A 16,754-nucleotide genomic window follows, 5' to 3' on the forward strand; every position below is an offset into this window, starting at 1 on the left:
TTGAATGAGCTTTGCTAGTGCCGTGGTTAAGGCACTCAAGTGCTAACCAATGGGTCATGGAGTGCTCCTTGGAGACAAAAATGATGACGTTTTGTCTCACGCATTTTGGGCATGTTGTTAGGAGAGATTATTTATTGGAGAGGGGTATCATGCTTGCGAAGGTGGGAGGGCAGCAAAAGAGAAGGCCCTATACCAGGTGGGTTGGCAAAGTTACTGCAGCAATGGGCTTGAGTATGTCAGAGATTGTGAGGATGGTACAGGATAGGACAGGGTTCAGACTTGTTAATCATAGGGGCACTATGAGTCGTTCTTGACTCAGCAGCACCTAACAACAACAACAATAGTAACAATAACAACAGCTTCTCTTTGGGAGAAAGATGAGGTAGTCTGCTTCTGTAAGATTCAGTGGGGACTGGAAAAAATAAGGTGATAATAGACATAGATCAATAGTAATCAATTATGCAAAATACAATATATATGAATGGTTGTATAAAAACCATCATACATGAATGAAACGCAATGCATATGAAAGTTTATATGCAAACCAACTTTTAAAAAAATATTTACAGACTTGGAAATCTAAAGAGAAGTTCTAGTGCACTCTTTATTAGTTGAATATTCAATGGAAGTGGATTTTTGGGGGGGTAAGGTTTAATGAATCCCAGAACACTTGATTGTACTTATGCGAAAGCTACTCTTGGACTAGGAGGCAGTTGTCAGAACAGAGTAAGGAAACACTGCATGGTTCAAAATTGGGAAGGGTGTGTTCTATATCCCTGTCTTTTCAATCTGTATGTGGAACAGATTATTCAGGAGGCTGGGCTCTATGAGGAGAAGTGTGGCTTGTAAGTAGACTCATCAACAATCTGTGTTAGGAAGATGACACAACCCTGCTTGCTGAAACTGAGGAGGACCTGAAGTGCTTGCTGCAGAAGGACTGGATTCAAGCTCAACATCAGGAAACAAAGATTCTCAGCACTGGGCTGATTGGCAGCATTATGATAGATGGTAAAGAGATTGAGATTGTCAACAGCTTCAGTTTGCTTGGCTCTACAATCAACACTCTTGGTACCAGAAGCCAGGGAATTAAAAGACAAATTTCATTGGGAAAATCTGCTATTGGAAACTTCTCCAAAGTACTGAAGAGCAATGATGTCAGTCTGGAGACCTAAGGTGCACCTGATACAGGCCATGGTCTTTGTAATTACTTGCTATGTATCAGAGAGCTGGACAATGGCTAGGGATGATAGAAGGAGAGTTGATGCCTTTGAGCTGTGGTGTTGGAGAATAGTATTGAATATACCATGGACTGCTAGGAGAACAACCAAGATCATCCTGGAGAGGGTGAAATCAGCCTGCTCCTTGGAGGCAGATTCTGAAGCTTCATCTGACATACTTTGGACATGTTGCAAGAAGGTACCAATCCTTGGAGAGGGATTTCATGCTTAGGAGGGTGGAGGGACAGTGTAGGAGAAGAAGACCCTTGATAAGATGGATTGATCAGTCACTGGGGTAATGGGGATAGGTGTGTCAGAGACAATAAGATTGGCTTCTGTAAGATAGAGCAGAGTTGAGGGCTTTTGTAGGGTCACTATGAGTCACAGGCGACTTGACGGCACATAATACCAACAACAACAACAACAAAAACAACAACAGGGTTTAGTGAGGTTTATTGTATGAATTAAAATTTTTACTTAACAAGCAGAAGGGTCTCCATTCACTGAGCTATATGTTCCCTGGAATCCTTAACTGATGATTTAAGGAGGTAGAGAGTGATTTATATTCTTTTCTGAGAGTTTTCTCCTGCAAAGCCTTTAATTCAGTCAAATTGGGCAGAGATATTCCCTTAGTTAGATGAAGGTAAACTGCCTTTGAGTTCTTCAAGATTTACCATGTAGGAACCATAGCCAGCCCACACAAGCAAGCTTTAGGGAAGTCCTGTGATCTTTGTGAGGTCAGGATCTGTGACTTACACATTTTTATGTCCCTAGGGTCTAGTACAGTGCTTATGACAAAGTGAGCATTTGTGACGTGTGTTTAAAGGAATGGTGAATTTTGTTGAATTTCCATCCAATTAATCACAGTTTCATACCTAATAGGATATGAGGCTAACTCTAGTTTAAACTTCATTCAGGAAAAATGAAGTACAGCTTTCAGAAAGACATTTTATAACTAGGTGAGAATGATGCTTCACATTTTGCTGAAAAGCTTTCTTTGTGTGGTGAATTGTGCCTTGAAATGGTCTCAGGATGTAAGAAAGAACCAAACCAAATGCACTGTGGTTGAGTTGAAACCCACTCATAGTAACCTCGTGTGACAGAGTACAACTGCTCTATAAGGTTTTCTGGCCCCGATTTTTTTTTTTAAATAGAAGCATATTGGAAGTCCTTTCTTCCACAGTGCTCCTGGGTGGATTTGAATCATTAACCTTAAGGTTAGCAGCTAATTGTAAATCTCTTGCCCCTCCCAGGAACCTCTGACATACATATAATGTTATTATTATAACCACATGATAAATTAAAAATAGCAACAATCTAAGGCTTAAAGAAGTTGTGACTTTAAAATTTACACAGGTTAGTGGCAGCTTTAGTACCAGAACTCTAGTCTACTGTCTAAAAGATCCCTATCATCACAATGGCTAAGTACTTGACTGTTAAACAAAAGGTCAGAGGTTCAAATCCACCATTTATTCCTCAGGGAAAAGATGTTACTGCCAACTTTCATAATAAAGATTCCAGTCTTAGAAACCCTGTGGGGCAGTTGGACTCTTTTAGTGGGCCACTGCGAGTCAGAATCAACTCTGTGGCAATGGGTTTTGGTTTAATCCACTCAGTCTTCCAAAATGAAGAAGTAGTTTTCAAGTCTGGATGAAACATTTCTCTGATAGTGGGTAAAGAAGAGAACCAGGTGCTTAGAAGACGAATTCTATCTAAACGATTCCACACTTCTATCCTTATATAACAAATGACATCTTACATTTAAAAAGTGACAGGATACTCTGAGAGCTTTCTGAGCTTCCCTGTGGGTAATTTTCACTATTGAACTTGAGGTCATCCTCACTGATTTGAACAATGCTTTTCTGAAAACAGCAGCCCACCTGCCCTCTGCCAACACTTACCAGAATAGTAGTCACTACTATGGTGCGGTTTTCTGAGGAGGAACTGTCATTGCTGATTTGCTGATCTGAGAAAGGCACAAACCTTTCGTACTCATTCCAGTAGCCAGCCTAGAAAAAAGCAAACATTTGACCCGGTTGCCTATTTTTTCTACGCAAAAAATACCGTGTAAAATGCAACTGCTGTTGTAGAATGAAACTTAAAAAGTAGATTTTTTTTTTAAGTAACCTGAGATTTACAAGGGCTGATACCCTGTCTCCCTCTGTCTTGCCACTCCACCTGGATCTCTACATCGACATACACAAGTGTGCTTCTTCTTCATCCCGAGGGTTCCCAGCCTCACCTAACTGTTACTGCTATTTTGTAAAAGCCCTTGACCCACTGTAGGAGAATGAGGCTTTGAAAGAGACTCTTAACTCCAGACTTTGTTATGATCTTGATAGCTTTTCCATTATGTCTTCCCCCTATTCCAGGAGCCAATCCAGGATGCCATGTGACATTAATATTTTTGCATTTTAAAAAGTAACTTTTTTATGGCAAATGAGTTAAAATTGTAGCTTACAACTGTACATTTTATTCTGTAAGAATAAGTCAGCTTTCCATTCAGCATTTCTATTACAATCCCCACACTGTACTAGCACTCTTCCCGCTTCCTCCCTGTGCTTCTTGTTTCCATTTGCCCTTCATTCCTGTACCTTCTTGCCTGCTGGCTTGGGAGAAGGATGACTTTTTGATTGTGTATAGTTGACCGTTCCAGGAGAGCATTCTTCTTGGGTGCTGCTGTGCACCTTGGAAGCTTGTGTATTGTTTTGCCTGAGATAGTCAGGGATAGGGTTTCAGTTGCAGGTGACCAAGGACCATAGTCCTGAGGGTTCCACCACCAGCCTCTGTCAGACCAGTGAACCTGGTCTTTTTTACAATTTTGAATTTTGTTCCAGAGGAAGACCCTTGATGAGATGGACTTGAGCTGTTGTGCTGGAGAAGAGTACTGAATATACCATGGACTGCCAGGAGAACAAACAAGTTTGTCTTGGAGAGGGTGAAACCAGAATTCTCCTTGGAGGCCAGGATTCTAAAATGCCTTCTGGCATGTTGCAAAGAGGGACCAGTCTTTGGAGAGGGAAATCATGCTTGGAAGGGTGGAGGGACAGCTCAAGACAGGAAGACCCTTGATGGGATGGATTGATTCTGTGACTGCGGTAATGGGGGTAGGTGTGTCAGACAAAGACAAAAAGATTGACACAAGATAGAGCAGGGTTTAGGGCCGTCATACATAGGGTCACTATGAGTCTCAGGCAACTCAATGACACATAACAACAATAACAACAGCAACAACAACAACAGGCTTCCCCCCCTCTTTGGGTCTTTAGGCTCCTATCACAGAAGAAAAATATTTGGCTTTGAATTGTAGGGAATCTGAGAGTAGGTGGAGAATCACTGTGTATCTTGTAGAAATGACCTGAGATATTCTACCTTCTATTGGGCTCTTTCAAATGGCATTTCAAAAGTCCCACTTTATGCTTCACCACTCAACCATAGCATGACAGAGGCAAAGTGATTATTATCATAGTCAGATGTTCATAAAGATGCTTTGACCACAGTCCTTTTCTTGGGTGACTTGGCATACCTTCTTTCCAGTTCTCTTGCTAAAACCGTATGTACCCTAGCAGCTTCTGTTTACATCACAACATGTTGCAACATGTGTGATTCTTTCATTTTATTGTAGGAAGTTGGTAATAACTCATGAGCCTTCCATTTTTATAGGACCAGATTAAAATTGTCCTTTTAAAATATGTAGATGGCACAATTTCATTACAAAACAACTTTGCTCATCATATCTATAGGGTACACCAGATGGAAAGGCAAAAATGATGTGTAGGGATTTGCTTTGCATGTGCTTCTGAGCTTTGAGGGCTACCACCTTTAGAGACTTTGTCTTTGATTGTCTGTTGTGGTTACTTACTTTTCTAGAGCCGGTGACTTTCATTTCGTATACATCAATGGTATAATTTGTCCTACGTCCGTAAGTGTCAAATTGGATGTTTCCAGTCATTCCTTGTACTTGCACCTGGGAGAAAGGAAGATGCCAAATTTTCAAACAGTAGTGCATTATTGTCTTCTAGGCCTCCTAAACTGGTTTTAGAATCCTGAGTTTTTAACTTGAGCCATTGAGTCCTATCTACCAGATGAAGCCTGTATGGGTCTTCATTTCCTTTTCAGGCTTTTCTTAGTATGTTTTTTAGTTATGCAGCTTATAGAGGGTATAGGAGGCAGTATCTATATTAGACTCAGTGGGCTTTATAATAACTTCTTTAAGGGCCTGTTATTTCCACCATTTGTCCTGTTAAAGTTTATTTCCTTAACTAGGATAATGCATTTCTCTAAACTGTGAGCTCTTTTGGGGTTGGGGTTGGGTTTTATCTGGGTGTGCCAAATATCTGAAAATAGTCTTGTTCCAGTAACATGGGCTGTGAAGCTTCTGGATTCAGTCCCAAACTCTGTTTACTAATGGTATGGCCTTGGTTGGGCATCTTCCTTCATGTATGTGTTAATAACTCAGGGTTCTAAAATAAAAAATGAGAAATTCCAATAATACCTATCCCTTGGGAAGTTTAAATGAGTATACACACACACACACACACACACACACACACACACACTCCCCCCTCCCTTTCCCTCTTCTAGCATGCAACTTGTACCTGGTATATTGCCATGGTTTTTAACTATATTTTTTTTTTTTTGGTGGAGGAAGAAGGGAAGGATCACACCTTTACTGGATACCATAGTAGATGGGATTTTCCTCTTATTTAACCTTCGCCCAGCTAAAATCAGGTAGCAGAGAGTCAGGCAATGGAGGGACAAACCATATGCTAACAGTCTGAGGGGTCAGGAGTATGGAGCACTAGATAAAAAGATGAGTGTGCTGAAATAGTCTGGACACCTGTTTGGGATACCAAATTCAGACTTCATATATGCCACAATTTTTCCTAGGTCTAGCCCCGGTACTAAAATTTCCAAGAGGTTATCTGTGGAAAGTGGAGAGAGTTCTTTAGCTCTTTCACAATGCAAAGGCATTGGCTGAAACAAACTCTATAAATATAAGTCATTATCATGACCCACTTGCATTATTCATCTGGCAAATAAGGATTAAGGGCTTTGGTTTAAAAAAAAAGAATCTGTTACGTTTTCCTGGGATGAAAGGATGGGATACTATTTCATTACTTATTGAGAATGACAAGCTGCTAAGCAAGTCAGAAGTGGTAATGGGCTTGTGCCATGCAAGAGAAAATTGATATCAAATATTGAAAGGGGCTCGTTCACCACCAGTGGGATGAACTTGCAAGAGAGACTGTGGACTGTCTGTCAAGAGACAAATGGTCTAATGTGCTGTACTAAACACAGAGAGATTCTTATTGATCCAACTAACCTGAGTACCATTGTCAGTTCAGACTTTCAGCAAAAGTGATGTCATACATCCAGTTCAAGAAAAGAACTTTTCTGAAATAACTTTTCTAACAGGTTGGATTAAACAGAGCAGAGGCGTCAGCACAGAGATTTAGTAAGGAAATGCTTTATTATTAAAACTAGCAAGGGCCTCAGGTTTCAATAAGTATTATATCTTTCTAAAGATCTGGTCTATCTAAATATGATCTACAAACCGGACAATAGTTTCGGTATGGCTGAGAGATTCTAGACCCCATGATCAGAAATTTTGGTGGCCAGGAGCAGAACTGGGCTCCCATTCAGAGAGAAGTTTATTTTTAAAGATGTGGCAGTGTTAGTTTCCCACAATGCTACCTTGCGTTCCTTCTCTCAGCCTCCCCTAACTCCCACCCTATTCTAAATTAGGTGCTTTGCTTTTGGGTTCCCATAGCACCTTGTGTAGAATGTTACCACAAGGTTGTTAATCATCCATGGATTCCCATCTCCTCTACTAAATTAGGATCATACTGAGGTGATAGACATTCTTTTTTCTGTGTTCTTTGCAACTAATACAATCCTTGGAACGGAACAGGTGCTCAATAACTTTCGTTGAACAAGTGGACAAATCTCACTGACTTAGAATCTGTGATAGATTTTTCAGCAGATCGTGCTGAGGCAGATCTTTGCACTATTTGCAGATTGTGAAGAGAATTATCACCCAATTTGCAAATGACTTGAAGATCTTTAAAAGCATTTGTTTACATATTATGAATTTAAATGTGAACTCCTCTCATCTGATTTCATCTTTGCTTACTTACCACAGAGCCTGTTACATAGTAGTAGGTGCTCAATAAATATTTATCGAGTGAATGATGTGCTTATTTATTCATTAAGATCAGGTCTCTTGGGAGCTCTATCAGGTAATGATTTTGCTTGCCAGACTACTTTGGAAGGAAGAGAACGATTTATTTAGCAACAGTTCTGTGCTAGTCACAGTGAGGGATGCTTTTACGTCATGTAATCTCATTTTTAATTAACCAAAAGAAAATGAGATTTCTTTTAATGTAGTAAAACAGTATTTCAGACTAATCTCCCTTGCAGGTCCTCTGAAGAGTGGAGTTGTACTAAACATTCATCACAAGATACTTTCTACTTTTGGGAAAGATTGATGCTTCCCAGGCATCTAGAGCAATAAGAAGGGGTTGGCTTTGTAGAAAGAGTTGAAGGATCCTTTTGGTTGAATATTTGATCATTAGGGTCAAGGGAATAAGCTCATTTTGACCTTGATACAGCTTGAACTTTATCAGTAATTTCTCTTTCTCATTGTTGTTGAGTTGGGAATGACTAATTTCTGACCCTTCAGTGCACTTCTAAAGCTGTAAATTTACCTGTCTTTCTCCCTCATAGCTGCTGGTAGATTTGAACTACCACAGCAGCATAGCCTCTGGATTAGCAGTGTAACTTGCTATGAATGAGTTCTTTACGAGTGAGTTAGACACGCAGAAACGTCTTTGTGCTATAGTATTATCAATCTAATTCTTCCAAGCCATGTGAATTTCTTGTCCTTCCTTCTTACAGTCAGCTTTTTGCTTGGGGAAGTTAGTTTTTTTGTGTGTCAAGAGCTGGGAGTCAATTGGAGGCGTTGGCTCTTGCCCCTTAAGGCTTTGTTGATGGAAACTCCTTTTGATTCACTCTCCGGGAGTTATATATTTCACTCATCATTATGCTTCACCTGACAATACAAATCTTGTAACTGCTATGAAGGTTGAATTTAATTAACTGCTCTTCAAAATCATGCAGTGCTACCTCCATAAAACTACACTTAGGGCATTTGTTAGGGAACTGACATAATGACATAAAAATCTGCATGATGGGAGAATGAGTCATATCTCTTTCTTGGAGAGAGACACAGGGGCTACTAACACCCTTTGATTGAATACTTTCAACTTGGCAAATTTAACGCAGTAGCAAAAGAGCCAACTACACAAAATGATGTATGCTATGAAGCTGTTATAAATTCTTTGTTCCTTGTTCGTGCACTGAATGATCTTATCATTGCTTATCTCTTATTTATTTGGATATCAGGATAATTAAGTAAGTAGCAAGAAGAGAGTCTTGTATTCTCTACAGCTCATTTTAATGTATGCGGGCACATGTGATATAAAGCTAAATATTCAGGAAAGAGCTTTTGTTTGGAAAGCTGAATGGGTAATGTTTCTAGTGGAAAGAACAGAATCTGTGCAAAGGATATTGCTTAAAGCCTTAAATGATCTCCTTCCAAATGAAACACACACACACACACACACACACACCCCAAAACACACAGGTGACCTATTTGACTATTGATTCTATGTACTTTTATCTAGGCTTTTTCTTCTTTGGGGCATTTGAGAAAAGTCTCTTAAGTAGGCCTAGACATGTTTCATGTACTTGTATTTCATCATGTAGGCTAGTACAAATATTCTGTTTGATAACAGAAATACTATCACACTCAGTTCCATCCAGGCTAATATTTTGCCTGCTGTCCCTTGTAAGTTTTACCTCAAAGTTCTGTCTCCTATGAAATATCCAGATTCCCTTAAGGAACATCGCATTTCTGGAAAGTGCATATCTTTGAAGCTATTTGTGTGTCCAATTAATAACTTTCAAGAGTGCCAAGATCTGTTTATTACCTACAGTGCAGCACAAAACGAAATACTTATTTCCCTGACATTTGCCATCATTTCAAGCTTTAAGGAAGAAGCTCCTGTTTTGAAGTTTCTAGATTCTAGTGAAGAAAGATTCATGCTCCTTTTCTGTGTACACTTTTGAGATTCTACAAACCACAGACACAGATCCGATTCCTGTGAAGGATGGCTTTCCTCAAGATTGACGTTTCATCTTCTTTTTGTGTTTTTAGAAAAGGTCCATATCCCAGTGACCCAATGTGGCCTTTACCATTTTCAGAGCTCTCTCGATATCAATTCCTTGACTCCAGGGCACAGCAGGATTTGCTAAGCAGTCACCAGCACTGCCTCTCCGGGACACATCCACTCGCTGCCTCCTCAAATAGCGGAAGGCTTCTGCTATGACAAGTATTGCGTCGTGCGTCAGGGCAGATGTGTACTGAAATGGGTGCACAGGAAAGAAGAAATTGTGACATGACAAATGACAACCTACCCAAACTTGTCGTGTTCCTCCTGATTTTAATTCGTTTCTACCTCTTGCTCTATGAAGTCACTCTCCTAATTATTTGAATCAGGAGATCTCTCTGGGTCTCCCTGACTTTGAGTCCTTCTGGAATGGCGCCTATGATCTCATGTGTGTGAATGTTAAGATTGTTATGATCAACTGGCTCAAGGAAACCACTCTCTCTTGCTTTTAGTGCTGTGTTTGGTATTGCATGTGTGACCTTATAGAGAAATAAATACGTGTGAAGTTAAAAGGATGGCATGTGTGGATGGGAGAGGAAATAGCATATCCTAAAGAAATGTTGGCTATTGCCATTTTCACTAAAAATTCAGATATGGTGTTTACTTAGGGGGAAATGGAAATAGCTAAGTTAGACAGCTTGAAATTAATTTGGAGGGAAACATTAATCATTTCTGTCTGGACCAAGTTTCTGGCGAACTAGGACCCCTGGCCAGCAATAAATCAGTTTTTGTTTCCTTGGGGGGAACAAAAACCAAAGCTGGCTTCGATTGTAAAAAATTACAATAGCTATTGAGTTTTAAATCTGATAACACTGACAATTCACAGGCAATACTTCATGATGCTACCTCTTTCAGGCAAGAACATTTTGTTTCTACTCCTTGGTTACAAGGATACGCTCTGCTTCGGATGAAGCCAGCTGCTTAATACAGGAGATTTGATTATCTGCAATTTGAAATGGTGGGTGTCTTTTCATTAAATAAATCAACAAAGTATGTTTAAAATAAGCAGGCTCCTGTTTTGCAGGCATGACGAATGCTGGTAGAATACAAAACACTATTTATTGGGTTTTTGGGGTAGTAAAAATCTCTGAAGTTGGGGTTCCCCCTCTCTTCATGTTGTTATTGTTTGCTTTGAGTCAGAACCAACCTGTTGCTGACCCTCCAGTGGATTTTCAGAGGCATTTAATTGCACAGGAGGAGATTGCCCATCCTTCTCCCACAGAGCAATAGGTAGATTCGAACCTTTGGGATTGCAGCACGGCTTCTTACCACATGCAATTGCGAGTGATTGTCATCCCGACAAGTGCCTATTTATTTTTCTGATTTTTCTTGTGTAAATTTTCTTTCAAGAGCAAATCATCACTATGACTGTAACATGGGGCATACAAAAAAGCTTTGTGTCTGCACATCTTAGCACTTTATGAAGCCAAAATGGTGGTCTTTTGTTCTCACAGCCAACTGCATTAATTATCAATAATCTTATGTAGTCCAAGCCATGCCAAAAGAGCTATTTAATTTTCTACTTTATTCAGCTTCTACCTACCAATGCTTGCACATGCCAGAAAAAGGCCTAGGATGAAATGTTCATAAAATATAGAATACATTAATCATCAAGATTTTAATCTCTAGACAATTTTATTTCCCAATCAAAAATACTGTACATCAGTTTTTTAAAAAGTAGGCTTTTTGTCTGATTGAGACAGAGCAAGGTTCTATAATGATAGTGCTAAGTGAGAGTAGTCTGAAAGTTGTAGCCATCTATTTAAAGATTCCATTTCTTAAGTTATTTGAAAGATTTTACTTAGAAGCTTTAAGAGTTCCGCTCAGCACGTTCTTAAAATGTTACATCATAAATCCTGAATTATCAATGAATAACCCAAAGCTGAAATTGTCTGCCTTCTCTTCTACACCAGCTTTCCAACTTCAGAGCAGGCATAAACTACTTTTGCAGTTCCCCTTATCCATTTCCTTGTGTCTAATACAATGCCTGACACCCTCTACAACAGTGAATGAATTGCCTCCTTCTACCTAGTTATTACTTGAAAAACCTAATGGAGGCAATATAGAAGATAGGCAAATATATTTTTTAAAAAATGAAATAAGTAGATTTAGATTTAGAAAAAAGTGTCAGTTTACTCCATGTAGTTAATTGAATCACAAAGAATTCATCATGGAGACTGTGACCATATTTACTGAAACAAATTAGGACATTTGACCTGATCATGGGACAGAATGATTAAAAATGGGACAGTCTTGGGAAAATCTGGCATATAAAATGACCACAACCGTAGGATACCATTTAACTAGGTAATGGCTTAAATTAATGGAAAAATTATATTTATATTTAACTTGCATTCCCCCCTCCCAGAATATACTACTTGTACAAAGTCAGGTCTCACTTGTATTGTGTTCTGATTTGACCAATGGAGGGTGTCTCTGATGAGATGATATGGAACATGTCTATTCTGCGGTCTGTGTTATCCTCTATTCTTGCCAGGGAGAAAGGATGTGCAGATGAGTATTTTGGCATCATGAGAAAGGAAAGGTTCTTTCCATCCTTTTTCATGGACTTCATTCTGCTCCCTCATCTTGTATCATAGGGATCCCATGGCTATGGCATGTCCATACTTTCATTTTATCAGGAACAATTAAAAGTTAAATTTCATATTTGAAAATGGGCACTTCCCCTCAGTGCTCTGAGGGAATGAGTTAAAAAGGGAGTTTGAAGGGTACATTGGCTAACATGAATAACTTTTCCCTAATTTCAGATTTTTAAATAACGGGAGTTTCTACCCAAAGGAGAATATACATGAGAAATGTGTACTTTAAGTATGACTTTCTGCTTTTAATATTCTTATCTTGATTTCAGGAAAATAAGCAACCCAGATAATATTTAATATTTAAAGATTCCCCCCCATTTCTATTCAATATATGTATAGGCAACACACCCTCTGTATTAGAGCATAATTCACTTGGGTGTACTGAGATTCATGGAACTTATTAACACAAAGCAATCATATAAATAATGTAAAATCTAATTTTCTGTTTCAGACTATCCATCTTCCTTACCTATTCCCACTTACACCCCCCTACCCCCCGCCTTTTGCTTAGCTCAGGTTCTTGTAATATCGTAAATTGCTACGAGCAGATTACAAATGAAATTCATTAAAAAATTAAGCTAACTTATTCCCAAACACTGGATTTTAAAAGACCTCATTCTCAGTAGCTTCTGTATTTGGCGGTTTCGTTTCAAATGCGGTAGCCTCACCTGCGGTTGCATTTTTAGCATCCTCAAACCCCTTGATCCAGTGTGGTTGTGAACTTAGAAAGGTTGTTCTGCGATGCTTTGGCTTCCATAGGCCAGGGAACATTACCTTTAGTGGCGCGTTCTTGGCTTCAGGGAATTCCCTTTCATCCAGCCTCACCCAGCGCTGTATGAACTGCTGAACCATAGGGTTTTCATTGTTGACAATCTGGAATCCCGTAATGTTGGCGCCCCCATGCATGACTCTTTCCAGCAAAATATCAGTAAAACCCTGGAAAGACATGAAGAGGGAATTATGACTGTGGGGCGCTGGCAGTTCTTAGTCATAGTATTTGTTGATTAGATCCAGTGCTAAGGAAAGGAAGTTCCTTCACCAGGATCACCATCAAGCTTTCAAGAAAACCCAGGACATAGGCAGAGTCACCAGCATTTTGCCTCTGAAACTACAGCCCTGATGGAGAAAATATGGATTCTTTCATTCCAGTGCCTGTGTCTTCATTTAGAGTAGCGGCCACATGGATAAACAGAGGTGCCAACTGCAAGCAAATGTTTAGATCTGTTTCACTGACCTGTATTTTCAGTTCTTTCTTCATTGAGCACAAATGTAATACTGGGAAATGTTTCTTAAAAGTCTGACTATAGCTGGAGGTATTAAAAAAAAAACCCCAACAACAACCTACCCCATTTCTTCAGCCCAACATGCCAAACACAGCAGATTGCTCCAGATTCTGCTGATGAGTGCTTTTGACATTTGTGATTTACAGAAATGCCAAAGAGCGAAGCTGACAGCTTGAATGTACGTGATGGTACAAACCCCAGGGTATGTCTCACATGTGTCCACAAACAAGTCCTGACATCGACTGCATAGCAAGTTACCATTTTCATATTTCCTACTCAGATTACTATCTGGTGATGCTGCCACTTAAACTTCCTGAAGAAGTTTCTCCACTGTTCATACCAAAGTCATTTATCTCCACATGGGCACCCCCAGCTGCCGAGGGGCACTGCTATCTTCTAGGACTTCTCTGTCCTTCTGGATGTCAGTTGCCTGAGGTATTTGGGTGCCCAGGGGGTGAAAGCCACCATTTGTGTTCAGCAAGAAGTGAGGAGAATTCTCCTTCCTTCTTTAGACTTTTTGAATCTCAAAATTGTAATATAAAATTTAAAATATATAGAAAAGTTGACAGAATTGTATAGGAAACACTCATATATCCACTGACCAGATCCTGCAGGTCATCCTTTGCTGTATTTGATTGATAACATGGCTATTCAACCTTCAATCATAGCAGTGATTGTGCAAGAGCTGTAAGACCCGTGCAATGGTTGGTACAATATGGGTCAGAACCAACTCAACACCCCCCCCCCTAATAACAACAACCACCTCAGCAGCAGCAACAACAAAAATTCAACCCTTAATCCATTCATTCATTTTAGGATGCATTTCAAAGTAAGTTGCAAAATTAGTGCCTTTCACGACCAAAACCTTCAGCATGCAGGTCACTAACTAGCGTTCGGTACTTGTTTACAGCTCTTCTTTTTTCTTTTTTTTTTATGCAAAATTGCATCAATAAAATGCACATCTTAACCGTAGTTTTTCATGCATTTTCATAACTGCGTAAACCTGTGCCACCTCTATTAAGTTTATAGCATTTTTATGGGTATTTTTTCCCATTCTAAAAGAGGGATAAAAATACCTGTCTTTAAGTTGACATTTGATAAATTTTCCCAAACTGAACACACGTGTGTAACAACCTTCCAGAAGGCCCACCTTGTGTGCCTGCTTCTCCATCACCACTTCACTACTCTTTTAAAAATTTATTGTGATGAAAGAAATAGAACAAAATGCTTGCCATTTTGACCATTTAAAATGTACAATTCAGGGGTGGGAGAGGTTGGAAACGGAGGGATGAGGATGTGCAGGGGGAGGGGGATTAATCATGGGGTTGTACAGTTTGATGGGTGGGGGAATGAGGGAAATGGAAAGAATTTTTCTTAGAAACAGTGTATTTTAATTTTGTAAATAAACTAGTAGAAAATAAAAAGAAATTTGTGAAGGGTGTATGCAACAACAACAACAAAAGAAATTAAATGTACAATTCAATGACATTAATTACATTCACCACGTACTGCTACCATCACTACTATCCATTTCCCAAACAGAAATTCAGAACCCTTCAGCAAGAACTCATTCCATCCTCCCTCAGCCTCTGGTAACCATGGAGAAATGTTTGTCTCTACACATTTGCCTGTTGTTGAATACCATTCAGTTGGAACCGACCCATTACTGACCCTCCAGCAGGATTTTAGAGATAGTGAATCGTGTGGGAGGAGATTTTACATCTTTCTCCAGGAGAGCAGCTAGTCGATTTGAATGGCCTCTTTTTTTAAAACACACACACACACACACACACACACACACACACACACACACACACACACACACACACACTATATTTTATTTGTATTTTTAATATTTTTTATTATTATTAATTTTAATGACAACTTATAGAGACTTTGGATTTCCATTCACTCGTTGTTGCACTTCTCTCCCTGCCCCCCCCCCAGTACATTCTTCGCTTTGAAAAGTAAAATTCTTTCATTGTTTTACAATCTGTCACCCCAGGTCCACTCCACTATGCAGCCTTCGTTCTGGACTCCTGTCATAACAGTAATACCTAATCATATATCCCTTTTAAACAATTCTCTCCCTCATCTGTTTCAATGTAGTATATATTATTTATCCCATCTTTCTCAGTGTCACCCCAACCCCGGTGTCAGTCCTGTTTTACAACAGTGGCACTATGCAGTATTTGTCCTTGAGTGAGATATTTCACTCAGCATAATGTCCTCTAGAGTCACCCATTTTGAATAATATTTCATGAGTTCCTTGTTTTTCAATGCTGTGTAGTGTTCCATTGCGTGAATATACCACAGCTTCTAATCCATTTATTTATTGATGGGAATCTGGGTTGTTTCCAGCTCCTTGCTATTGTGAGCAAAGCTGTCATAAACATGGGTGTGCAAATGTATGCTTGGTCAGTTATGGTCTTTGGGGTATATTTCCATTAGTGGAATTGCTGGGTCAAATGGTATCTCTATTTGCAACTTTTTGAGAAAGCGCCACACCACCTTCCATAGTGGTTGCACCATTTTATGCTCCCACCAACAGTGAATAAGGGTTCCAGTTTCTCCACAACTTCACCAGCATTTGTTGTTTGCTGTTCTGTTACATTTTGCTAGTCTTACTGGGGTGAGATGATAGCTCATAGTTGTTTTGAGAATTGCTTCCTTTTGGGTTGGCAGTACAATTCCCTACCGACTAGGCCACCAGAGCTCCCTGTGTATTTGCTTAGTCTAGATATTTTATTTAAGTTGGACCATAGAGTATTTATCCTTTTGTATCTGATTTATTTCACTAACTACAATGCCCACAAGATTCATTCATATTGTAGCATGTATCAAGACTTCATTTTTCTTTATAACCAAGTACTATTTGATTTGGAGAGAAGAATGATGTGGCTTTGCCTCACATACTTTGGGTATGTTGCTAAGAGGGGCTATTCCTAGGAGAGGGACATGATGCTGGGAAGGGTGGAGGGTTGGCAAAGGAGAGGAAGACCCTCAATGAGGTAGATTGACACAGTGGCTGCTGGAATGAGCTCTTTTGTGTCAGGAAGTATGAGGATAACAACAGAGTTCAGATCTTTTGTTCATAGGGTCACTATGAGTCTTACTTGATGACACCTAACAACTATTTCATTGTATATTCATACTTCATTTTGTTTATCTATCCATCTGTCATTTGACATGTCAGTTGAATCCACCTATTGGCTATCATGAAAAGTACTGCAATGAACAGTGAGTGGTGTATATGTTTCTGCAGGCATTCCTGCAACCTCTTCTGGTTCTATAGGAGATTGCTAGGTCGTTTGGTATAGTTCTGTGTTCAATTTTTTAAGAAACCACTAAACTGTTTCCCACTGTGGTGGCACTATTTTCCATTCTTACCAGCAAAATATACGGATTCCGTTTTCTCAC

At 39.5% G+C, this 16,754-nt stretch overlaps 1 protein-coding gene across 2 annotated transcripts in view; it reads right to left on the reverse strand.

The window, feature by feature from the left end:
* GRIA3 (glutamate receptor, ionotropic, AMPA 3) overlaps positions 1–16,754 on the reverse strand; it is a 428,954-nt gene that overhangs the window by 104,922 nt on the left and 307,278 nt on the right. For both annotated transcript variants that reach the window (XM_006885062.1, XM_006885063.1), the window contains exons 6-9: positions 12,826–12,987; positions 9,477–9,644; positions 5,080–5,184; positions 3,119–3,226 (exon numbers count right to left, since the gene is read on the reverse strand). In XM_006885062.1, the coding sequence (XP_006885124.1) occupies positions 3,119–3,226; positions 5,080–5,184; positions 9,477–9,644; positions 12,826–12,987 (543 nt within the window). The remainder of the gene's footprint in view (positions 1–3,118; positions 3,227–5,079; positions 5,185–9,476; positions 9,645–12,825; positions 12,988–16,754) is intronic.

The sequence above is a fragment of the Elephantulus edwardii genome, unplaced genomic scaffold, assembly GCF_000299155.1.
Source record: "Elephantulus edwardii isolate Elephantulus edwardi_28Jun2011 unplaced genomic scaffold, EleEdw1.0 scaffold00040, whole genome shotgun sequence".
NCBI lineage: Eukaryota > Metazoa > Chordata > Mammalia > Macroscelidea > Macroscelididae > Elephantulus > Elephantulus edwardii.